This window comes from Dama dama, chromosome 15 (assembly GCF_033118175.1).
Source record: "Dama dama isolate Ldn47 chromosome 15, ASM3311817v1, whole genome shotgun sequence".
Lineage (NCBI taxonomy): Eukaryota > Metazoa > Chordata > Mammalia > Artiodactyla > Cervidae > Dama > Dama dama.
Window position 1 is genome coordinate 15,852,711 of NC_083695.1, and position 25,989 is coordinate 15,878,699.

The following is a 25,989-nucleotide window of genomic DNA, read 5'->3' on the forward strand; positions in this document are numbered from 1 at the left end:
GCCTCGACGCGCAACTGTCTCCGCCAATGGGCGCGGCGCCTCGGCGCTCGGCTGGCGATGTCTGGCGCGCGCGCCGCCCCGCCCCCGCGCTCCTTCCGCCCCGCCCAGCACCGCCCAGCCCAGCCCTGCGCGGAGGGCTTTGGGCGGAAGAAGCCAGGCCCTCACGTGGTAGCTCCGGGGTCGGTCCAGGCGTCGCTCCTGCTGTCGCTGTCAGTCCCCTAGAGGTCCCCGTCCGGGACTGACCGCCGGGAGAGCTCCCGACTCGGGGACTGCCCTCCGACCAGTCCGCTGCCCCTCACGGCAGGGCCTGTGTGAGTTCCTCACCTGGGGTGGCCTGCAGGTGAGTCCCCTCCCGGCCGGCCTTCCGTCCGAATCGCGGCTCCTACCAGGTGACCACGTCCCTCCAGGTGGGCTCCCCACCAAGGCACGGCCCTCCCCGCTGGGTCGCTTCTTCGGCGGCCTCTCGTCTGGCTCCTGGCTGTTAGCTTCCTTGAGTTCCTCAGGGTTCCGGCGTGTGAACGCGCAAGGACGGACAAGGCTTTGCGGTCCTCGCGGGTTTGTGGTCCTCAACCCGGCTTTCCACGCCCGCTCGCAGAGATCGTTGCGATCACCGGGAGCCCAAGGTTGGCAGGTCTAGGAGAATTGTCTGGGGCGTCTTTGTAGCTAGTTCTTCAGACGCCTTTTAAGTACTTTGTAGCTGTCGTGATGGTCGTGATGGCTGTCTAACATTGAATTTAACAGTTAGTAACGTTTGGATGTATATTGGATGTTTTGACACACGGGCAGACTGACATCTTTTGACTGTTCTGGTCTCTGTAGCAGAGGAAGGGTACTTTGATTCCTTATTCCCTTGTAAAGATGCCTACTGAGAATTAGTTCTGAAGGTAGGTCTGTAGAATTTTGGACCCCTTAGATTTAAAAAATCCAGTGATCCAGCTCTCAGGAGAGCAAATTCTTTTCGTTTGAGAGTATTTAAATTAGAATCGTGAGGCTGCGATTTTTTTTGTTGTTATTTGTAGTGCTGTGGTCAGTTGCCTCAGTCGTGTCCGACTGTTTGCGACCCTATGGACTGTAGCCCACCAGGTTCCTCTGTCCATGGGGTTCTCCAGGCAAGAATCCTGAACTGTGTTGTCATGCCCTTCTCCAAGGGATCTTCTGGACCCGGGAATGGACTTGCATCTCTGTGTCTCCTACATTGCAGGCATATTCTTTACCCACTGAGCCACCTGGGATCTCTTTATTTCAGTGTTAAGTATCATGAAAAACTTTCTCATTTGAAGAACTGGCTTGTTTACTTTTATATAATGAAAATGATTTAACCTGATATGTTTTCCATTTTTATTATGACTTGTAGGAAACTCAAAGCTACATTTACCTCAGTCTTATAGGATTATAAGTGGTTGGTATGTTTGTATTGCTGCTTTAGTCATCATTTTTTTTTAATTTTATTAAAAAAATTTTTTTAGTCATCATTTTTTTTATATTGTATTTTTCCAGCATTAATTGTATAACTACTGTATTCTGTAGAGTCTTTATAAGCAGTGTATTTTGGTAAATTAATGAAGTTACCGTTGCAGCTGAAATAAGTCTTTCTATTGGGACTGGGTTTATACTTTATTTCTTTTGAACTTGGAGAAATATTATCATTTCCAAATACTGCTTATCTTTTTAAATTGTTTAATGGAGTGTATCCTAATACATACTGTACAGTATGTATATATTAGAACATTTTTACAGTAACAACCTTTTCAATCTAAAGCCATGTATGAAAATAAAGTAATTTGAGTGTTCACAAGTAATTTGAACACTTTGGGTTTTATTTTAGCGAATTCCTGCACACTGATCTCTGAGGATGTGATGTTTGCTCACAGCAGGAATACTTGTACACATGTGTGTAATCCATCTTCTGTCTGCTCTCATGTGAATTTCTTCTAGAAAACTCAAGCATCTTACATACTGACTTCTGTCCAACAGTGTTTTAATTCATTGAATAATTTTTTTAAACGGAGTATAAGTTATGTAGACAATAAGGTACATAATATTCGTTTTTGTTGCCTATTAACTTTGACCTTTATATAATGTTTTTTTTTTTCCGTTGCTTTAAATTGTAGGTAAAGTGCCGAAATGGCAGCTGTTTATTCTGGCATTTCTGTGAAACTTAAAAGCAAGGGAACGTCCTGGGAAGATAAACTAAAACTAGCTCACTTTGCTTGGATTTCCCACCAGTGTCATCTTCCAAATAAAGAACAAGTAAGTTTAATGTGAAAGTTACATTTTTCCAACCTAAACTAATGATCACTTATTAAATTGCATATTGATGTTCAGTTAAAATTTTAAAAGATTAGAGAAAAGGTTGGAGAAGGAAGCATAGTTAGAAAGTTAAAAGTTTCAGTGAGAAGAAGTTAATAGATACTTCGCTAACAAACTTTTTCTGTTACAAAACCTCAGCATTTCTTTTATGTTTGGAAATATCTCTTATATTCCAAATTATGTGGGTGTGTGCTAAGTTACTTCAGCCATGTTCAACTCTTTGTGACCCTATGGACCGTAGCCTGCCAGGCTCCTCTGTGTGTGGGATTCTCCAGGCAAGAATACTGGAGTGGGTTGCCATGCCCTTCTCCAGGGGATCTTCCTGACCCAGGGATTTAACCTGCATCTCTTATATCACCTGCATTGGCAGGCAGGTTCTTTACCACTGGTGCCCCTTGGGAAGCCCCAAGTATGTGCATCAGTGAACAAATTTGGACTTGGGTTACAGGAATTAGGTTCTGAGTCTGTTGGCAGTTTCATTTATTTGTAAATCCTAAGTGATGCTCCATAAGCAATTCTTATTGGTGCTTTTTAAACATGTTTGGAACTTGATGAATCAAAGGTTGGGAAGTAGAGAAGCTTTAGCATTTGTAATAACCCAAGGGAAAATAGATTATAAACCGATAGATTAGAAACAAATTAGGAACCAAGAAGGACATGGTTCTTTGTTAACATTTCTCAAACTTATCTGACTAAGAAAAACTGTTAATATAATGGAGACACCAGGATGATGAACTCATTAAATTGGATTAAATTGGTGCCTCAGCAGTAAAGAATTCACCTGCCAGTGCAGGTGATATAAGTTCACCTTATATCACACAGGAGACACAGGTTCGATGCCTGGGTCGGGAAGATCCCCTGGAGAAGGAAATGGCAACCCACTCCAGTATTCTTGCCTGGGAAATCCCATGGACAGAGGAGCCTGGTGGGCTAATGTGTGTGGGGTTGCCAAAGACATCAGACACAACTTAGTGCTAAACAACAACAATAAAGTAGTTCAAAATGTGTAAAAGATGGATTTCAGCTGTTGGAATGATGAGATCCACTCTGTACAGCACCAGCAGAACTAGTAGTTTCTAAATCTGGCTGTGTGTAAGAATCGTTGCTGCCTGAGTGTCCCCTGACAGCTGTGGCAGGCAATTTGGTCAAGGTTTCCACTCTTCTTGGGAGAGTGTTTTCCTCTTAGCATTTGCACTATTCATGCTGTTATTGACAGTTCTGGTGTCTTGAGCTGAGGCCTCACCACCTTTCCTTGTGTTTATGAATAAGGAATCATGTCACAATAGTGAAAACTATCTTATGTTCAGCCCTCCTTCTAATACAGCATTTGTGAATCATTCATGGAAGATGCTGTCTTCTGAATGCAGGAAGTAGGTTTAGAGATGAAGCTGCAGGTAACTCAGGAAGCCAGGACACAAACTCTGGTCTCCTGACTCTGCGTCTTTGCTTTTGTGTGTCATTCTTTTTGTGGCCATCCTGAGCAATTGTTGTGCTTTTAACTTTTAAAATTTAAAAGTGATTAGTTAGAAGAAACTGTTTCACTTGAAACTTTTTATTGGCCCCAGGTGAAGGCAAAATTAGTTTTTTTCTTTTATTTGTTTATTTGGCTGTGCTGGGTCTTATTTGGGGCACACAGTATCTTTGTTGCGGTATTCAAGATCTTTTAGTTGTGGCATGTGGGATCCTGTTCCCTGACCAGGGATGGAACCCAGGCCCCCTGCATTGGGAGCATGGAGTCTTAGCCACTGGACCACCAGGGAAGTCCCCAAAGTTAGTTGTTTTTTTTTAATTGATTGTTTAGTAAACATATTTTAAGGTACCAAAACATAATATTACCAAAGTTAAGTTTTAAAGAAAGTTCTTCCCCCTGGCAGTTGTATTTGGTTATTCATGGGATGTCCCTATAAATGTCCAGTGTTTTTCTTGATAAAGAAATTCATTTATTTTTAAGTATATTTTTTTCCAAATTCAGGTATTGCTTGATTGGGCAAGGCAGTCGCTGGTTGCATTTTATAAGAAAAAACTTGAACTGAAGGAAGACATTGTTGAAAGGCTTTGGCTCTATGTAGATAACATTCTACATAGCAGAAAACTGCAGAACCTCCTCAAGAATGGAAAGACAGTTAACCTTCAGATTTCCCTCATCAAGGTAATTAACAGTTTCCTGTGTTATTGTGTGTTACATGTATCTCTGTTGATTTCCTGTTAATGCCCGAGGCTTAATTGTCTTATGGTTAATTATATCAAGATGCAGAAAATAAAAAGGTAGGAGGGGAGATGGCTTCCCAGGTGGTGCTAGTAGTAAAGAATCCACCTGCCAGTGCAGGAGATGCATGAGACGTAGGTTCGATCCTTGTGTCTAGAAGATCTCCCAGAGTAGGAAATGGCAACACGCTCCAGTATTCTTGCTGGAAACTTTCATGGATGGAGGAGCCTGGTGGGGTACAGTCTATGGGGTGGCAAAGAGTCGAACTCGACTGAGCACACACACAGCACAACAGCAGGGGAGAAGAAAAAGTAGTACACTTAGAGTTATAATAATGATTGTTATTTATTGAATGCTTATCAAGTTCTCTACACCAGGTGTCCCTAAGCCCTGGGAGTTAGGGACTGGGCTGCGCAGCAGGAGGTGAGTGGTGGGCAGGCCTCATCTGCCATGGCTCTCACTACTGACTGAACTAAGCACTTTATATTATTTAATATTGAATAAAAGATGAGAACTTTTTCATAAGCTGGTTAATTACCTTTTTAAAACATTTTTTATTTATTTATTTTTAATTACCTTTTTAATTAGAGAATGTATCCAGCAAATGATGCTACTTTATACCTTTATCCCCCCACCTTTTTGTTGGACTAGAGGGAGATCAAAGGTCAAAATCTAAATGAGAATTTCCTCAAAGGTTTCTGACTCAGTGGGCAGGAGAAAAGCAGTAGAGGCTGGGAACAGAGGAATTAAATGGTTGATGCCTGATGGTCCACAGGCTTTAGTGGTTCTTGAAATTATGTTCTGAATTGCGTCACTTTTTAAAATAATAGGTCAGGGGTCACAAAACTGGATTATTCTGAATGGTCCTTTGGGGATGTGAGAAGAAATCTCACATCTTTATATGATCTTTAAAAGGTCACCTTAATTTTTATGTATGCTTTATAATTGTATAAAATACTCGTACTATGGTGCATGTGTGTAATTTATAACCTTATCAGGTATAAAAGTGGAAAAAGTTGTATAATCAGAAATATTTGGCGATTATTGTAGTAGAGTGCTCGCATTTAAGTACAAAGTATTTTTGGTTCAGCTTTTCCAGAGCCAGCAGTTACATGGATGGAGATAAACACATCTGTGTCACTGGGCTACTCATAACTTAGCACCTGGGATAAATTTGATTCTCAGATGCTGTGAGGCTGGAAGCAAGTCGCATAGCCCATAAGTGAATTTTGGAATCTGCCTGGCCCTCATGATTTCTGGTTTTTGTGAATTTCAGAATTTTGAAAGCTGTAGACTGGGTTTGCTGTTATAAGTAGTAACTGGCAACGTTTGCTTTCTTCTTTTAAGAGTGCCTTTTGCTTTGGCTTTTTTAGATACAAACAGTATTACTGATTATAAAAATGTGTTTTGGATCACAGAATCATAACCAAGGGCCACTGCCCCATCTACCTGTAGTATCTAAGTTGACTTATAGGTTTAGGTTCTAAGAAAACATGAAGTCTTTGGACTTTAGACCTTATAAAACTCTGCTATTTAGAAAGGGACAGAAGATATATAAAGGTATGGAGCCCTTTTCTTGATTTATATTGGTAGGAGATGGATGTGTATAGGAATTAAGACGGGTCCTCTGCCTTCCTTTGATGTGCTAAGGAAAAGTCAGGTTCATTTAGATGTGCTAATCTGGGCATTTCTTTCTCATTAAGATCAGGGCAAGGAATGCTCATTGTGTTGTGTCTTTTGAGTATCTGCGGGTTTAGGGTCAGTGACGAGTTTCCTTTCTTTCTTAATACTCAGATCATCAATGAAAGAATAGCCGAGTTCTCTCTTTCGGGATCCCAGAGGAACATCTGTGCTGTGCTGAGCTGCTGCCAGGGTATCCTCTCGACACCCGCCCTTGCTGTCATCTACACGGCCAGGCAGGAGCTGATAGTTGAGCTGCTGAGCCAGCTCTGCTGGTCGGCCTGTCGGCAGCCAGGAGCCGTAACACCCCAGTTGTTTGAAGTCATTCACCTGAGCCTCAGCCACTACCTCTCACTTCAGCAGCAGCAGGTCAACCCGAGGCGCGCCTTTGGGGAGTTGACTGGGCACCTGCTCCAGCCCTGCCTGATCTTGAGACACTTTCTCTCGGGGGGCACATGGACTCAGGCTGGCCAAGGCCAGCTGCGGCCAGTGCTCGGCCGGGACATTAGGAATCAGATTGAGGCCGTGCTTCGCGGTGGAGCTTTTCAGCCCGAGCTGCTCCCTTCGTACAAAGAGGAGCTCTTGGACCAGCAGCAAGGCGACTCAAAGATGGGGGCCATGAAGAATCTCCTAGCTCCCCTGGGCACTATGATTGCCAGGCTGGTGGACGCCGGCTCCTGTGACCCTTCCCTTCAGGCTTTAGTGGTGGCCAACTCCGTGGCCTTGCTGTACAAACTCTTTGTAGAGTCTTACCTCAAGGAGGGGAACCAGCTGCTTTGCTTCAAGGTGCTGCCTCGACTTTTTGGCTGCTTAAGAATTTCCCACCTGGAGGAGCAGAAGCAAGCCCTGTCCGTGTCCGACTGGACCACAGAACTCCTGGTTGTGGAACAGCTTCTAAACTCAGTGGCCAGTAACACTATCTACAACATCGCTGCTGACCGAATCCGGCATGGTGAGGCTCAGTTCCACTTCTACCGTCGTCTGGCTGAGCTGCTGCTAAACCACCCACAGGCCCTCGTGCCAGCCTGGTTCCGCTGCCTCAAGGTTTTGCTCTCCCTGAATCATATGATCCTGGAGCCAGACCTGGATGACCTGTTGGCTTCAGCATGGATCGATGCAGAAGTCACAGAGTCGCGGACCCAGAAAGCCCAGGAGGCACTGATCCGCATGCTCTTCCAGACATATGCCAAGCTCCGGCAGGTGCCCCGGCTGTTTGAGGAGGTGCTGGGGGTGCTCTGTCGCCCCGCGGCTGAGGCGCTGAGGCTGCCAGTGCTGGCTGCCGGCCCTGCCGCGGTGCTCCAAGAGTGCCTCCCGGAGCTGCCCATGAGCCAGGTCCTGGACACGTGGGCCTGTGTGCAGGAGCGGTTCCAGTCTCTGGTCTTGCCTGGCTTGCGGGGTGACGAGGACATGGCCCTGAAGTCCCTGTCGCTGAGCTCGCTGCTGTACTGTGTCATGGTCCACGCGCGGAGCCTGGATGCTGGCTCACCCCTGCCCGTGGTCAGGCGCACACAGCAGGCCATGGATGGGTTGCTGCAAGGCCTTGTGAAGCCCCTGCTGGACCTCCTCCGCAAGCCCTGGCCCTCAGCGCCTGAGCTCTGGCAGCAGAAGGTCGGCGACTCTGCCCTTCTGCTCGCCCACACCTGGGCCCAGGTGGACACTGTGCTGCGCTTGAGCTGCAGCCCGTACCGCTCTGAGCCCGGGGCCCTGGCGGGCGCCGCCCCAAAGCCCTCGGGCCCCCTTCCGCTGCTCCCGGGCGTGGAGGCCAAGCATTGGGAGGAGATAGAGGAGTTCACGGTTCAGTCCAACTCCCTCGGTCGGTACTGCTTGGAGCAGCTCCACCTTCAGAGAATGAAGAACACCTTACTGCAAGCCAGTTTCCAGTCTGAAGAAGCCCTCTGTGCTCTGAGGCGTGATGCTGCCTACATCCTGGGCTCTGGGAGAGCAAGTATGATCCGGGGGACATCAGCTTCCTGGGACGGCCAGGTCGGGACAGTGAGTGCGCTCACCTACCCCATCGCCCACTGGCACTTGGTGATGTCCAATCTCATGATTTTAACATCATATCTTGGTCCAGATGACCTACAGTACCTGGCCAGCATCCTGCTGAGAACTTTGCCAGTGAGCAAAGCCCGGGAAGGCTCAGCGGAGGAGGAACCAGATATCACACTCGGAAAGATCTCCCAGGCCGTCCTCCACAGCCCTCTCTTCCCCGAGATGCAGTCCCTCCACTCCGCGTTCTTCCTGGGCTTGACCGCGCGCTGCGGCAGCATCTTGTATGCCGCTGCCCGGAGGCAGCCGGTTCTTCTCCGCCAACAGCTGCCCTGGCTCTTTGAAGAGGATTACATGGTCATGGCTCACTGGGAAAGCAGATTCGCCAAAGTTGGATCTGAAGGTGTAGAGCCAAGAGGAGAAATTGCCCAGAACGTACTCTCGTTGGTCAGGGGTGACTCCCCCATTCAGCTGGAGGGGGAGCAGTTGGAGAGCACCCTGCAGCTTTTGGGGGTTCTTTCTGCTCTACAGCTGGACAGCCTCCTGGCACCCTGCCACGTGCGCTGTTTCCTTCTGTTACTGTCTGTGGCCGTCTCCTCGCTGGGCAGCTCTTGCTCCTCCTCCCTGACCCTCAGGCTTCTGAGGACGTGCTACCGGCTTCTCGGTTGCCTGCAGAGAGGCAAGAGTGCCCAGGCAGTGCTCAGGGTCATGTATGTTAGCGATATCTTTGAGATCACACTGACCTCCTTGTTCAGAGCCAGCAAGAGGTTTCTTGTGAGTGTGGATGACCCCTCTTGGCTGGAATTCCTCCAGGTGGTGGGAACGTTCTTAGAACAGCTCCTGCAGATGCTCATCCAGAGAAAGCTCAGCCTGGGGCTCAATTTTGGGAAAATCCTTGCATTCCTCTCAGGGCACCAACTGCACAGTGAAGTGACTTCAGGCAAACGGTCAGGAAATCAGACTCCTCTGGGCCAGCAGATCGTGCTGGTGTCCTTAACCAAGGTGTGCCAAGTGCTGGGGCCTTTAGTCAAGGAGCAGAAGCAGCAGGACGAGGCCCCGGAAGTGCTACCCAAGCTGTTGGAGGAGGCGGTGCTGCAGGCGGGGGCCCTGCTCCAGCACTGCGTGGCCCCTGGGGCTCCGGGCCGCCTCCCGCCCGCTGTCATCTCGTCCGTGGGCTCGCTCTTGGAGGCCCATGTGGCCCTGCACTCCAGGCACAGTCGGACAGATGTTTCCAAAGAGACAGACAAAGTGCTGTCCGCTTACACTGCCCTCTACCAGACCATCTATGCTCAGGTCCTGTTGGAGTTGCCAGCTCTGGTGGGAGATCCCCCATCTTTCCAGGCAGCTGTGCAGTTTTTAACTCTGTTCATTTTGGTCCCAGAACTACACCCTCAGAAGGATTCTGTGTGTACCTCCGTGTTTCATTCTGTGAGAAAAGTCCTTGCAGGTGAGATGTTTTCTCTTGAGCTCCTTGCGTATTGCAGAGCTTTTGGTGAAAGGTCCCTGAGTGGCAGCTGTTTTTGAAACAGGTGTGCGTTTCAGAGGGTACTGCGCCGGGAGCTGGTAGACGCCATCCCTGGTGTTTGTCTCCAGCGTCTCCCTTCTTCGTGCATGTGAACGTTACCCACAATTGTTTCCCCACTTTTACACAAGTAGCAGCCTTCTAGATACAGTGTTTCGCACTTTAGTTCCTCACTTACTTTGGAGGTTGTTCTAGTCTGCAGTCTGGAGTCACTCTTCTCTGATGGAGTCTCTTTGTCCTGGCCCCAGAAGCCAGCGTCGATGGCTTCATCCCGGTTTTAGGCCCTCCAGGGTCAGATCTTCAGCACCACCAGTGGACCTCAGAAAGATTCACCTGCCAGCTTTTTAAAGTTGCAGGTGACTTAATTTATAGGGAACCTCATGAAATTCCTAGAGGGCGGATGTCATCCCCCAGGCCTCAGTGGCACTGGCCATTGTGGGGCCGTGGGTCCTGATTACAGCGGCTTGGCCCGTGATGTCGTTGCAGTGTTTTAGCTGGATGTCACCCTTGCAGGCCAGCTAATCAGGACCAAAAACCCAGCCAGTGTCCTCATGCAGAATCCACTCCCTGCTGTCCCCAGGTCAGAGGTCAGCAGACCAGAGTCCCTCCCTAACTTGATCTCCTCAAGGTAGCACTGTCCCCAGTTGCTGTGGGCCTGTTTTCTTCTTATTTGCTTGTTATTGAGGTGGAGGCTAGTTAGGATCCTCTGAGCTGGGGCGGGGGGCCCGCCAGCCTAGCCCAGCCCTCACAGTGCACACTGACCTCTCTCTTTCCTGGTGGGGAGGCTGTGGTGGCAAGCTGGGGCTATGGTCTGCTCACACACACAGATGTTCTTGGGCTCTGCAGGAAGAGAGGCCTCCTGGGCCACGGCCAGGGCAGAGGGCTGCTCCCTCTCTTCGTGATCTGCTCTGGGTGCGGACTGAGTGATGCGCCTTGGTCACGTGTTCTGTGTTCTGTTTCACTCTGTCAGCGACTCTCTTAGGGAATGGTGTCACCTTCTTAATGGGTAAAATCCAGTCTTCTGTTAACTCATTTAACACTTCTGTTAGAGCATTTAAAACCAGTGTCCTGAGAAATGGCCCCTGGTGGTCTAAAGCTCTGGCCCCCTTCCCCTTTGTTAGATAGAATGGAGTGTCCTCCTTTATCCCTGAGACCCCTGTGATTGGAGGCGGCCTCTGAGTCCTAATTATGTGTCCCTGGACTTGTGGTACCTTTTACCCCGGAGACAGATCTGGGTCACGGGGTGAGTCCTCATACCCCACTGCACCCCCAGATCACAGGCCTGAGTATTGCCAGGGTTGCCATGGGGGCAGGCCTCATGCACCTAGACTTGCCTCTAGAAGGGACCAGGGTGGTGAGAGGTCTGGAGGAAAGGCCTAGGAGGGTGGCCCGGGGCTTTGGGCTTGGAGAGGGAGGGTTAAGGTGACTACCTTGGTCCTTGGGGGTGAGTCAAGTAGGTCTCAGCTCAGAAAAATGAGCATTTGTAAGAAATGCTGGCTGACAGGAGAATTGACTACCTCGATTCAGTTATAAAAAACCATCACGTTTAAAAATGCTTCCTATATGTGTGGAACTGTGTCCTCCGCAGAGATGGGCAGAAATGAATGAGGTGTTGGTTTTGACCTAATTTAGTAAACAGACGTTCACACAAATTACCTGAGTCACAGGGTGAAGAAAGGCTTTGAAGTGACCAGCACGGTGGACTCTGGCAGGCAAGGCCTCCCAGGGGAGATGGGTGAGGCGGGGGCAGTGAGGTCACGGTGCTGACGTTCAGCCATCCAGTGTCTGACCAGCTATAGGAGTTGGTGCTGTCCCACCCATTTCACAGATGGGAGAGTTGAGGCTCAGGGAGGTCACACCTCCAGGATCCTGCGGCTGTGGGACACTTGGACCTGGATGTTCTCTCTCAGAGCCTTGGGCCTGTCCACCCGCCCCCAGTGCTGCGTGTGGTAAACAAAGACTGGGGCATAGGAGGAGCTTGCTCAGGGTGGGCTCATCTGGCTGGAACAGTTATGCTGGGGTCAGATCGTAAAGGGCCTTGGGCCTGCTAACTGTGTGCTCTCTGATGAACCTGTGGACCCTGGGTGTACTTCATAAGACTGTCCTGCATTAAGTAGGGGTACCGGGGTGACTGCAGCAGGCAGGCGCCATGAGCCTGGGCTTCTTTCCATCCCTTCAACATCCCCATCTATGTAAAAGTACCATCCCACCCCTGAGCCCCTACTGATTTCATAAAAGAATACAAGACAAGTAGAGAAGAGTATGAAGCAATTGTCAGTCACCTGCCTCCCACGGTCCAGAGATAAGCCCTGCTAAACATCGCCATCATCATCATCCTGGACTCCTTGCACTGGGTGCACAGGAGCTGTGGGCAGGGCGCAGGGGCCAGTGTGAGAGGGCAGTGTCAGGCTGTGAGCGTGCCCTGCTTTTTCACTTGCACCATGACTCTCCATGTCCCCGAGGTGCTGGCCCTTACTGACTGCACACCACTTCATCGTACTGAAATGGTTTACTTTAACCTGCCCTTGTCTGCCATATCTCAGCAGTCCTGTTTCCCTCACAGATCCTGCGATTCCGGCTCAGGTAGTTGAGGAGATTGAGCCTCACCTGGGAGCCTTGTTCACCCAAATGTTAGAGGCTGGGACGACAGAGGACTTCCGCATGTGGCTGCAGTGTGTCCTCCAGGGACTGGACGTCAGTAACCTGTGGAGAGCAGATCTGCAGGTGGGTTGCTCCTTTGGCTTCAGTGGGAAAAGTTAGGAATGGCTGTGTCAGCGCTGAATGACACAAACGTGCAATATCAATCCGACAGAGACTGTAGGCCCCGAGGAGTTTGGGACAGAGCTGTGGACTCGGTAGCCCAGGTCCTCAGTGCACAGAGGCTGTTTCCAAAGGGGAACTCTTTCAAATTAGAAGTGTGTTCTTATCATATGGAATACTGTTGGGCTTCCCAGGTAGTGCTAGTGGTAAAGAACCTGCTTGCCAGTGCAGGAGACAATGGAAGAGATGTAGGTTCGATCCCTGGGTCGGGAAGATCCCCTGGAGAAGGAAATGGCAACCCACTCCAGTAGTGTTGCCTGGAGAATCGCCAGAGGAGGAGCCTGGCAGGCTACAGTTCATAGGGTCGCATAGAGTCAGATACGACTGAAGAGACTTAGCATGCATAGCACGCACACATTCATAATATTGACACACAAAAAGTTAAGTCCTACTCTCCATTGCTTGAGATCACTCACCTCATACTTGTGAAAATGTTACTTGGTTTGGTCACATACCAAACGTGGCTCCCACTTGAGACTCTCAGGGTAGCGAGCTGCCCTTGGGCCCCCTGCCCCAGCCTCCTCGGTCGTTGCTAACGAAGCCCTGCCTTCACACTAGGTCAGTGTGTCCTGGGAGCGTCTGCAGAGCCAAAGTGCTTGGGTTTGGCCCCTAACCCCCTGAGCAGCAGGCCGGCTGGAGGCTGTCACTTGCATAGGAGGGCAGAGCTGGGGGCTCACTGGGTCCCAGGCTCTCTCTGCTTCACGAGGGCTTTCTTGAGTCCTGGTTAGAATTGGCACCCAGAGCTGGGTTTTGATGTGAGTGGGAGGAGAGCTGGTGGGAGGCAGACTGGGGGCAACGGGGAGCTGGCCTCTCCTCCATGTGAGCCCCGCCACAGCACGTGCTTGCCTCTCTGGGAGTTTGCACTGTGTGTCTGTGGCCCTGAAGGTCTAGCTTGGAGAAGCCTCTGGGCTTCCCTTCAGTCAGCCAGTGGACACAACCCAGGAACTTCAGTTCAGACCTGGCAGGGACTGCCCTGGCATTCAGTGGTTACGACCCTGGGCTTCCACTATGGGGAGTTCGGGTTTGATCCCCGGGCAAGAAACAGATCTTGCATGCAGTGTTTATTTATTAAAAAGAAAGAAAGATACCCATCAGCTAGTCAGAGGAACGCCGTGGAGGAGGTGAGGCTGAGCTGAGCTCAGAGATAAAGAGGATTTGGATGGAACTGGGGTGTTGCTGTGGAGACAAGGGAGGTGGAATGGGTGAGTGAGTGGGGAGATGGGTGGCAGGGGTGGGCAGTAAGCAGGCCCTTGATGGGGAGACACAGCCTGCAGGGAGGTGGAGAGGGGAGTGGATCTCAGCAGAGAGAGTAGGGGTGTCTGGTCAGAGGGAGCAAGGGCAAAGCGCAGAGGCGAGGATTTTGTGGTGGGGGAGGCTGAAACATTAGGAGAGGAGGAGGGGCCCCCATGAGGCCCGAGTTCATGGGGTGAGACACCCACATGGGTCACAGTCACTTTCCTTCCTTCTCATGGTTTAGAACCATCGCCGGTCATCACGGCACCTGGTCTGCTTGTCATACTCTGCCCGCGTCTCCCGCTGGCCGTGCTTTTTGTCCCTCAGCACAGATGGGTCTCGTGGGTAAGGTGCAGTGGCCTCCTGGTGACAGCGCCGTGATGAACGGGGGCTCCGATTCAGGTCTCCGCAGACTCTTCTGTCTCTCCGTCCTGGCATGTTTATGTGATGGGCTCAGTGAGGCGCTGCAGAGAAAGCTCTTCCTCTGCCACCATTCTGCCTACGCGGTTCATGTATTCCCTCAGGCGGTGTAAAGGATGGCACCCTCAGGACTTGACCTGAGCTGAGTCTCATTCCCACCCCAGCATGGGGCTCCAACAGGCTCTGCTCTGTCACAGCACCGTGACTGCTCTGCTTCCTGAGATGGGCCTCCTTCCAGAGCCAGCTCCTTCCACTGCTAGTGTTATCATTTGTCCCCTAGGCTGTGTTGTCGGCTGCGACATTGGTTAAGTTACTCCTGACCTGTCCATGCAGTGACGAGAAGGCCCGTTTATTCTGGCACGCGTGCCCGCAGATGGTCACGGCTCTGACGGTGAGTACCTCTGGGCTGTGCATACCCCTGTCCCTGCCTTTCAGTCGCCTCTGCTTCTGTCACGTGCTGGTTTTCTGTCACGTGCTGGATTTATTATGCAGAGCGTGTTTCTGGGGCTGTGTCATGAAGTCAGCTGTAAGCACTGTGCTTACAGCTTGTGCTTATGTCATTATCAGCTCTGAGTCTAACTTGTGCTACATGAGCATCGCCCTGGATTAGCACATTCTCAGGGCGTAGGGTCTAAGCCTTCTCTCTGATCTTCTGTTTTGTTGCTTTGTTGTTTCCCCGGGAATCTGCATTAGTGGGCAAAGCCCCTTTGTACTTAGGTGTGGGTAGGGGGAGCATCAGGAGGAAGAGGGTGGGAGTGTGAACGGGGGTCAGGGTGGGACCTGGTCAGTGCTGGAGTCTGGACTTTCTTACCTCTGTCACTTCGGCTTTGGGGCTATTTCCCTGGAGATTTGCCTTCATTTTCTGTCCCTTGTTCCTTGCCCTGTAGCTGCAGACCCGAGAGGCTTGTCAGGAGCAGCCCTCGGCCCTGGCTCTGGTGGGGCCTGTCTTGGAAGTCCTGGCTGCGCTGCTGCGGCAGGGGGAAGGGACCATCAGCAACCCGCACCATGTCAGCCTGGCCTTCAGCGTCCTGCTGACCGTGCCCTTGGACCACCTGAAGCCCGTTGAGTATGGGCGTATCTTCTCGAGGGCACACAACGTGCTCTTTTCAATCCTGCAGTGTCACCCAAAGGTGAGGAGGGCAGGGTGCATGTGGGCAGGGAAATGCACCCTTCAGAAGAGCAGCAGCAGGAGGAGCGTAATGGTTTGCAATCATTGCAATTTTTGCTTCCAGTGGTTTCCAGGGCCCAAGCGGTTTCTAACGCACAGGAGTGTTTGACGTTCACATCAGGCTGTGTTGAATCTGACACTTCAAACATATCTGTGTAGTAGGTGTTTCTGGAGGCCCATTAGAAATTATTCTGTTTTTGTAGTTGTTGTTTAGTCACTAAGATGTGTCTGACTCTTTGTGATCCCTTGGACTGTGGCCCACCAGGCTTCTCTGTCCATGGGATTTCCCAGACAAGAATACTGGAGTAGATTGCCATTTTCTTCTCCAGGGGATCTTCTCAACCCAGGGATTGAACCTGCATCTCCTGCATTGCAGGCAGATTCTTTACTGTTGAGACATGGGGATCATATATTTAAATGTCACTCACTGGCTTAGATCTCATCTCAGGTTTATAATTCAGTTGGATACAGTGAGTGAGGCATCCTGAGTTCTGGTTTTATAGTATGTTGCTTTTTAAATAAAATGAGACTAGGAACAAATGCTTCATGGAAGAGACTTCAGTTCAGCTGACATTTACTGAACATGTGCTGTGTGTCTCGTTTCACCCCTGCAGCAACTCTGTAGTCAGTGACGATCCCATTTCATTGGTAGAGACACTGATGCTCAGAGCTCCTGAATGATTTGATCAGTGTCACCCCGCTGAGTCTGAATTTTAGCTAGAAGACTGGATTTCCTTGACCAGTGTTTGTTTTGCTGTGCCACTGCTCTACGTGATACATGGGAACTTCTAAATAGGACAGATACATATACACATAGGCAAGTTCAAGTGTTTTTAAATGTTTTAATGCTCTAAGTTTGGAGACCTGCCAATAGTGTAGTTTTTGAAAAATTTATTTTTTGGTAAACTAAGCACTCCATCCAATGTCCTCCCCACTTAACAATCACCTTTGGCCCTGCCCATCTGGTCAGCATCTTTGTTTGTTAGATCCCTGCTGATTCTTAGATTACTGTGTGACTGTCGCGTATACATGCAATAAAGTGGAAGTGAAGTTGCTCAGTCGTGTCTGACTCTTTGCGACCCCACGGACTGTAGCCTACCAGGTTCCTCCGTCCATGGGATTTTCCAGGCAAGAATACTGGAGTGGATTGCCATTTCCTTCTCCAGGAGATCTTCCCAACCTGGGGATTGAATCCAGGTCTCCTGCATTGTAGGCAGACGCTTTACTGTCTGAGCCACAGGGAAGAGGTCAATACCAATCAATTATAAGCTGGAACTGCAGATCTTGCAGAAGCTGTGGGATTTCATGCAGCTTTTGAAAGTAACATTGGAAAGCTGTGTGCATCTCCTGCAAAACCAGTGATGAATAACCATTGAGCAGAATTAGACCATTAAATAATAGGAGAGACGTGACAAGGATAACAACATGGTGTTGCAGTAAAGAAGGATGTGACCTGTGACAGCCTGCGGGGCACATTGCGGGGAGCAGGGCCCGTGCGTTGGGTCATGTGTGTAGTAGGTGATACAGAAGGGTTGATCCAGACCCCCGGCTGGAATCTGCTCGGGTGAATCTGAAGGGAACAGCACAAGTGAGCCCAGCCAGGGTACCCGGCAGTACAGCAGCTGGTGCCACTCTGAGCTTTTGGTATCTTTTACTTACTTGACCCTCATGACAACCTGTCACTATCCTCAGTTTGCAAGTGAGGAAATAGGCACAGGAAGACTCAGTGCTCTGTCCAGGACTGCATGTTCAGTCGGGTGTGAGCTCAGGTGGTCTGACCTTGGGTCTGTGTGCTTCTCATCACTGGCGTCAGGATGAAGCGAGGGCCTCAGTACGCGTGGTGACACGCTGACAGACTTGGCAAGATGACTTCTTTCTGAACATGTTGCTGAAGTTGATGGTTTGGCATAAAGAGTGGTATATTATGCTCTCCAGACTTTGCTTGAATAAACTGTACCAAAGAAAAGAGTCCTCGCCTTTGATTCACTCCTTGTTCACCCTGGGCCTTAGAGCAGTGCTGCCCAATAGAACTTCTCCTGGGCTGGGGGTGTTTGTACCTGCGTCTCCCACGGGAACTGCTGGCCATGTCTTGACCGTGTGAAATGTGGGCTAGAAATTGTATGATTAGGAACTGAATTTTAACTTAATTTAAATTTCAGTAGCCACATGTAGCTTGTGGCTGCTTTATTTGACAGTGTCTTGCTTTGATTATGATTTCAGGATCAGTTCAGTTCAGTTGCTCAGTCGTGTCCAATTCTTTGTGACCCCATGGACTGCAGCATGCCAGGCTTCCCTGTCCATCACCAACTCCCAGAGCTTTCTCAAACTCATGTCCTTTGAGTCAGTGATGCCATCCAACCATCTCATCCTCTGTTGTCCCCTTCTCCTCCTGCCCCCAATCCCTGCCAGCAGCAGGGTCTCTTCAAATGAGTCAGTTCTTTGCATCAGGGGGCCAAAGAATTGGAGTTTTATTTTCAGATCAGTCCTTCCAATGAATATTCAGGACTGATTTCCTTTAGGATTGACTGGTTTGATTTTCTTGCAGTCCAAGGGACTCTCAAGAGTCTTCTTGAACACCATAGTTCAGAAGCATCAGTTCTTTGGCACTCAGCTTTGTTTATAATCCAACTCTCATACATGACTACTGGAAAAACCATAACTTTAACTAGACAGACCTTTGTTGCCAAAGTAATGTCTCTGCTTTTTAATATGCTGTCTAGGTTGGTCATAGTTTTTCTTCCAAGGAGCAAGTGTCTTTTAATTTCATGGCTGCAGTCACCATCTGCAGTGATTTGGGAGCCCCCCAAAATAAGTCTCTCACTGTTCCCATTGTTTCCCCATTTATTTGCCCTGAAGTAATGGGACCGAATGCCATGATCTTCATTTTCTGAATGTTGAGCTTTAAGCCAACTTTTTCACTCTCCTCTTTCACTTTCATCAAGACACTCTTTAGTTCTTCTTCGCTTTCTGCCATAAGGGTGGTGTCACCTGTGTATCTGAGGTTATTGATATTTCTCCTGGCAATCTTGAGATCTCAGGACGGTTGAGTATAAAAGAATCCTGTGTATAACTTAGATATCATTTTTCAAGATAAAGTCCCAGCCAGACCTTTTCATTGCTAAAAAATGAGAAATTTTGTTTCTCATTTTAAATGGGTTTGCTTTATGTAATCTTTTTCTCTAGTGGCCATTGTACTTGAATACATTGGCTACTGTACTTTTTGTTATTTGTTTCTACCCATATCCAGAATGCACCAGAAACAACTTAGAGTAAAAGACAGATTCAGTAAATTCTAAACTAGGATCCTTCATTAGATTCCTAAAGTTATGCAGTGTGGGAGCCCTACTCCAACCATGAAAACAGGATGTAAAGCAGTTAAGTAAGTAGAGTGAGCATTTCCCTAGAAAGTCCTGGCTAGAAGGAGTTGCTGCAACTGTTTTGAGTATTAAAGTTAAGAAGGAAATAAATACAACTTCCTTTAAAGTAGAACTTGAGATACAACAGTTGCCTCTGTATTTTTATATTCTTTTGTCTCTTATTGCAGGTAATGCTGAAAACTATCCCTTCTTTCCTGAACTGTTTTCATAGATTGGTGTGTTCAGTTATACATGAAGGACGGCAGAAAGATACAGGTAATTCAGAGAAACGGTATTATGCACAATTTCAAATGTGTTTATTTTACAGGTGTCTTTGGCCACACATGTTACCAAAGGTAAAAAACCACCCAACTTAAACAACTCAGTGAAGTTTAAATAAGGTACATATTCAGATCATTAAAGGAATACTCAGAACAGTTTTTTAAAATGTCACATTAAAAAAAAAAACTGTCACAGTTTTTACTATATCCACAGCAGTGAATGCATTTGACATCCCCTAATTGAAATAGTTCTTTTCTGGAGGAAAAAAAGTGTGCGGATTCAAGAACTACCTCTGGAGCTCGTAGGTCAGCGGGGAGATTAAAGGGGAGCAGGCAGTGGCCGAGCCAGCTCATCACTCAGCTTATAAAAGGGTGGAGTCTCTGCAACTCACCATTGCCACTGTATCTCGGCAAGGTCATGTTTGTTTAACAGTGAAGCAAACTGCCATGTGGCAATCGCATAACTTATGTGTACAGCTGGTTTTCCAGCCTTGAAGTTGGTTGATTCTTGCTAAACTTCTAATTTGTGGGAGATTCTCATTATTTAGAAATTTGCATATAAAGTGAAGCTCTCTATACTGTGCTGTTTCAAATTTTTGTAGCATGAACATACCGTGTGATGTGCCTGGCACAAGGGTGGGTGTGCTGGGTGCTTGGGACTACAAAGGAGGGCCTCGGAGCTCAGCTTGGAGGGCATCAGGGGGGAAACCCCAAGGCAGTAGTTCTGGACTAGAAATATATAATCACCCAAGTATATGGTGGTAATCCCCACTTGTGAATCAGGTTAATGGGTTTAGATTTGGAGATTTAAGCTACTTAACCAGTTACCTTTTGCAGAAGGAGAAAAGGTAAAGTTATTACTGACTGTAATTCCCAAGTTATTCTGCCTAATTTTGGGGTCAGCTAGTAGCACGATTAGGTATTTTGCATTCTCTTGTGACTTTTTGAGTCTATCTGGCAACAGGATTTGGAAACAGGCTCCTGCCCCTGTGCTGGCCGTGGGCGTGACCCCAGCTCTGTGCTCAGGCTGCTGAGATCAGTTCTGAACTCACGAGCAAGAGCCTGGTCCTGGCTGTGCCAGCCACTGCGGCAGAAGACCTGGTCCCGGCCTGGCAGTCAGGGTGGATTGGATGTGTGCAGCATGTGGTCATCAGCATGCCCTGAAGTTTGATCTTGGGCTCTGGGTTCTGCCTCGTCGTTGCTGGTGTGGCCCAGTCACCTCCCGTCAGGCCAGACTGGGCTCTCTGATGTGTTCATGGCTTAATCGCAGAGCCTGTTAGCTGGTTATTTTTTTTTATGGGTGGTTATACTCTTTAATGGCCACATGTTAAATTTGGACTGGAATAACAGGTGCCAGGCATTCCTGTGTGAACCACATGTGTCTTCAGGGTTTCAGGAGGGAAGATGTGGTATAGATTAGAAGCTAAAGAGGCTCACTCATGTGTGTCACTTATTGACGCGTTCAGTGGAGTGATGGTAACTGCTGATGCATTTCCATAAAGTAGCATTCACCGAGAAGAATTGCTTATGTGTAAGATATCTGTGTGTATGTTCAGTGTCTAAAAAAAGGCATTGTGCATTCCAAAAATTAAGCTCATTGTTGCATAATATATGTGTGAGAAGCTGCATCCGTTTGAAGTATATACTTCAGTGAGTTTTGATGGATAAATTCATGCAGGAAAGCACCATGACAGTTAAAACAGCATTTGTTTCATCCCCAGAAGAGCCCTCTTGGGGTCCAGCCCCAGCCCCTGGTAACAACCAATGTGCTTTTTGTCATTATAGGCTTGTTTGCATTTTCTAGAATTTAATAAAAACAGTGTATTACTATGCTGAGGGAAAACCAGGGAGGTTGCTCTGCTGTGCCAGGGTACCCAGCCCACCCTGCTGTGACAGACTTGGGGGGACATGTGTACCCTGGGTTGTGGTACATTTCAGACTGTTAGAATTCTGGGGAGGAGTTTAAGGCCTGGGTGATCCTGGCACTCTAAGGTGGGAAGAACTAGGAGTCTGAAATAAATCTGGGAAACTGGGTAGATCTAGTAATGTTAGTTGAGTCATATATATATATATCTGACTATGAAAGAAAAATCCTAGACAACTTTTGAAACTTAACGAGGCAAAGACACAATTAGGCCATCTTATTTTTAGAACCATTTGATATCAAAAGCCTTTTTTTTAAAGATGGTTTTTCTTTTTTCTCCCCCATTTAAATTTTTCTTTTAGATACCCATCTCCTTTTTAAATATAATAGCAATCCTAGATTCATCCTGAAATCTTGGTTATTCTAGTTCATCTCTTAAAAAAACAATCGTGGACTCTTGAGTATTGTAAGTGTTCTTCTCTTTGTAATATAGATAAATATTTGGATACATTGTCTCCCCCTAATTCTGTCTTCAATTTGAGCCAGTTGAAGAGTCTAGGAAAACAAACAAAACAGAAACAGAAGGTTTGAATAACTGGGGCATGTTGAAAGTGTAAAACTGAAGAGTTAAAATGCATGGTCTCTGAATTAATCGGCTTGGGAACGCTGCCCCCACAGGAAGCGCAGAGGACCTGCCGGTGGTACTGGAGTGTGCCCGCCTCCTGGAGCGGATGTACAGCCACGTGGCGGCGCGTGCCGAGGAGTTCCGGGTGTTCTCCCCCTTCATGGTGGCCCAGTATGTGGTGGAGGCACAGAAGGTAGGCCGGGCCGCCTGCCCCCGAGGGCTTCTGCTCACAGCCCGCGATCACAGGCCTCCTGGCGGTCCTCCCTGGTGGCAGCTGCCCCGTGACTGCAGCAGCCCGGCAGGGCCACCGAGATGGCCACACACAGACGCAGAGGCTGGCGGCGCGGGGCTTGCCGGCTCCTGCAGCCACCCTTAGGTCTCTTATGCTCCAGCGCAAACCCTGGGCCTGCTTTGCTTGGTCTCTTGGGTCATGAGGGAGAGGAAAGGAGGGACCCAAGTTCTAGAGCAGGAGACAGAAAGAGGTCCTGGGGTCCCTCAGCAGCAGAGGGCTCAAGGGTTCATTGTGCATGTGACTCAGCTGCTCTCACTCAAATAGGTGACCTGGGGAAGATCCTGGTAGACTTGTTCAGTCAGATTAAAGGCTGTAGTCCCAGATTGTCTGACTTTAGGCTTCTGGATAATTCATTCATTCTTCAGCAGTGATCTCACTTTGGCATGTCAATGTGCTATTTTTGTAACTCCACAAGACCCCCTGTGACCTGTGTATTAAGTTCATTATAATACTTCATGTCTTATTTGTTATAATGGAAAGTCAGAGGCTTAAAGTACAGTATGTTCAGGTGTGTATCTGTCTACTTATGTAGGATATCTTGCTCCTGATAGAATATCCTATTGTGAATCTTGTAAGACTGGTGGTGAGCAGCTGGTAAAGTGTTACATTAGAGGAGTCAGCATTTCCTCAAAGGAGGGTCATCTGAATGGGATTCCTCAGAAGCCTGGCATGGTCTTGGCTTCCATCCGGACCCTGTTTCAGGGCATTTCCACAGCCCTGACCCTGCTCCCTCCATCAGCAGAGATGCCCATCATGTGGGCAGGTGGGTGGGTGGCTGGGAGGCAGGTGTATGGGAGCCAGAGCTGCACGCAAGAGCCCCTTCAAGTCATCCTTTGAATGAGATGTGGGCTTGGAGTTTGGTTTCCTTGCAATTATTTAGCATTTTTATAGACTCTTGGTATTTCCCAGGCAGTCATTAATGTGAGAGCTTTTGATGGAACACGAGCTGAAGAACAGAATGAGACACCACAGTATCACTTACCTAAGGACAAGAGGGGAGTCTGTAATTTGAAGTGTGAAGTCACTGATTATCATCCCGAGATTTACTGTATGAAAAGTCTTTCGCATCTCAGCCTCATTATACATGTCTAATTTATGCATATCAGTATTTTTTGATTTTTAATCTTGAAGACCAAAGGCTTTGGGAATTATCTCAGGGAGTTGTGTCCCAGAATCCATTGGCAGGACAGTCTACGTTTTACCTTTAATTTGTTTTTAATGTTGGTAATGAAGAAAGTATTCCATGTGCATTAGCAGCTTCTACTGAGAGAACCATAAATCTTTTGAGACCAGGAAGACGTGTTGTTTTAATTACAGGCTGGATGGCAGGGGTAGCTCGCCTTCCCCTCGCGTTCTGGAGGCAGGTGCCGTCGGTGAAGGTGTGTCAGTGATTGGGGCTGACGACAGTGAGACAGCCTCGGTCAGGGAGAGGCAGCCGCTGCTGAAGACCTTGTTACTTCCATGCAGTGCTGTGTTACCCTGGGTGTGTGTCAGGGAAGTTATGGTCACTTTTATCTTGTCTTTTACCCATAGATCAGATGTACAGTTTTCCCTCTTTATTGATAGCTTTGGCTAAATTGTTTGCACTACTCACCTGGCCTAGGGTCCTTTTAAAAGTTACCTAGAAGTGTTTTCATTCATTGGCCAGTGTTGTAGAAACTGGCTTCCCCCGCCTTGTTTTAAATAAGTTGTCTAACGTGAAGATGTGCAGTGCTTATGTTGTCCTGATCCTACTGCCTTCCTGTTCCCGCACTCGACCCCACCCCATGCCCTGGGCTTTGCCTTCACCAGGAGACGCCAGGTAAAAGGATTGCGACATCTGAACTCCAGCACTCGGTTCAGATATCTGTTCTGCCCCTGGGTAACTGTGCCTCTTCTTGCCTTTGGAAGGGGGATTATTTGTTTAGTGAGTGATGTGAATGAGTGAGCAAGTTCTCACCCCAGGTAGTGAGGCTAAGGACTTCTGTTTTTAGTTTGTTTCATTTTTTCTTTCCTTCCATAATACCTTAGTATGGAATCACAGACCAGTCATTCCTCCTGCTGTCCTTGAATGTTCTTATCATCTATAAAACAATAAAGTTTAATTAAGGTGATCATCTGTCAAATGCTTTTTGAGCGATCATGTGAAAATAACCATAACTGTGAAGAATAGCATCATTAGTGGTAGAAACAAATCGCCTCTTTAGGACTATGCCTCCCAGAGGTTACCTTGGTGAATCATGCCGCTTCTAGTTAATAAACTGTATCCTTGCTAGAAGCTGCATGTTTGCAGAGAGGCCTGAGCTGCTAGGTCATCAGGACACTGATAAAGAACCAGCCACCCCCCAGGCTTGTCTGCCCGAACCTTCCTGCTGCTTCTGGTTGCAGCTGCTGCGGTGTGCAGACTCTGTGCAGCCCAGGTCCCGTTGGAGCCTGCGAGGCCCTGGCAGGGTGAGCAGTGCCTGCTGTCTTAGCCTTTTTGTCCAGATACCAGTCTGAATCTCTGATCTGAGAGTTTGCACCAGTAGCAGATGTGGTCATCTGCTAGTCTGCTAGTCCAGATCTGGACTGCCCACTTCTCCTGCTGTGGCTCAGATTTTGGTTAACCCAGATTCTTTAAATGGTAATTAGAAATCACATCTGATGCTGGGCCCTGTGATGAGATCTATCAGGGATCTGCTTGGAGAATGCTGCCCGCCTGCCCTGCTCTGGGGAAGGTGGTGACTTTGCTGCCCTCATCCCACAGGTAGGATAGCTTCCAGTGAGACTGGCCACATGGAAGAATGTGACCCATAAGGTGACTGTTACTATACAATTTTTAAATCTAAAGCTTCCAGTTTTTAAATACCCCTGGTAAGCACAGAAGCATCATTTACTGAATAGCAAAGCTACCTCTGTGCTTTCATGATGTTTTACTCCAGGTTTTTGTTGGCTTGAGTTGACCTCTATTTCCTCCAAATAAAAACTTTTAAGGTATGAATATTCAATTAAGTTACGTGCAAAATGACATTTTATTTGTTTATTTATTTATTTTTTAAATGACATTTTAAAAGGAGCATCTTTTCTCAAATTGGCGGCCAAAGTTGGACTCCCTCATCAGGTATTCTAGGGCCTGGCATCTGCCTGTTCACTCTCACAGATAAATGTATCCCCTCATCCCAGGTCACTTTGTATCCGGCGGTGAAAGTCCTCCTGCAAGAGGGTATCTACCTCATCTTGGACCTGTGCATTGAGTCTGACATCCAGTTCCTGCGGGCCTCACTGCAGCAGGGGGTGAGAGACGTCTTCAAGGAGCTGCATAGTGACTATGTGAAGTACCACAAGGCCAAGCACGAGGGAGAGAAAAGATATGCTGTCTAAGCTGTGCCAGGACATGCCACCATGGCCCTGGGCCTGGGCGAGCTGGAGGATGTCGGGCTTCAAATGCTTGAATTCACAGCATTGAAACATGTGCAAAATCCTTTGGGGTTGATATAATATGTATTGCCTTTTACAGTTATTTTTTCATACCGAATATTTTTTAATGTATTTTTTTAATGCAGTAAACATTACAATAGCATCCTGAAAATAGATCCTGGTGAGTTGAATAAAAATTGCCAGATCTCCCTTGTGGCTGTTCCGAATGTGGTTCTTTGTTAGTCCAGCGGTTTAAGGTCCCCTCTTCCCGCTAGGAACTATGTACTCAGTTGCTTAGTCATGTCAGACTCTTTGCAACCCTGTGGACTGTAGCCAGCCAGGCTCCTCTGTCCATGGATTTTTCCAGGCAAGAGTAGTGAAGTGGGTTGTCATTTCCTACTCCAGGGGTTCTTCCCAGCCCAGAGATCGAACCCACATCTCCTATGTCTCTTTTGTTGGCAGGCGGATTCTTAACCATTGTGCTACCTGGGAAGTCCCTAGGAATTATGTAGGACTTGTTTTTTTCACTTCAGGTACATGGTTATATAATGAAGCCCAATTTAAATCTTTTTGCCTTTTACGTTCTTCAAGCAACATGCGGCATGTTTTTGACACACGGCTTTTCTGCCCTCCTCTCGAGGAGGTGCCTTCCTCCTGCACCTTTGGGTGGAGCTGGGCACGTTGGAGCATTGAGACGTGGTTGGCGTCAGCCGGATGGCTGCTCTGGGCGGGGATAGTGACCCCTACTGTGCAGGTGGATGCTTGGTGAGAAGATTCTAGGCCTGGGGTTCCATGTCCTTCCTGCTTCCGCACACAGAAGTTTATTTTGGAATTTTATTTTCTTCTTT

General features: G+C 48.1%; 1 protein-coding gene across 1 annotated transcript; it reads left to right on the forward strand.

Moving 5' to 3' along the window:
• Positions 1-116: 116 nt before the first annotated feature.
• URB2 (URB2 ribosome biogenesis homolog) lies at positions 117-25,351 on the forward strand. The gene is made up of 10 exons (XM_061161531.1): positions 117-340; positions 2,112-2,250; positions 4,283-4,459; positions 6,311-9,632; positions 12,271-12,431; positions 14,461-14,571; positions 15,068-15,310; positions 18,893-18,980; positions 21,528-21,667; positions 24,908-25,351. Exons 2-10 carry the CDS (start codon positions 2,125-2,127, stop codon positions 25,103-25,105), a joined length of 4,566 nt encoding a protein of 1,521 aa, XP_061017514.1. The 5' UTR covers positions 117-340; positions 2,112-2,124; the 3' UTR covers positions 25,106-25,351.
• The last annotated feature ends 638 nt before the right edge of the window (positions 25,352-25,989 follow it).

Bases quoted from the DNA above. Each gene is read 5' to 3' on its own strand.
- URB2 (XM_061161531.1), top strand. From the start codon at position 2,125: ATGGCAGCTGTTTATTCTGGCATTTCTGTGAAACTTAAAAGCAAGGGA. The intron at 12,432-14,460 runs GTGGGTTGCTCC...TTTGTCCCCTAG, and splicing joins TGTGGAGAGCAGATCTGCAG to GCTGTGTTGTCGGCTGCGAC. The intron at 14,572-15,067 runs GTGAGTACCTCT...CTTGCCCTGTAG, and splicing joins AGATGGTCACGGCTCTGACG to CTGCAGACCCGAGAGGCTTG.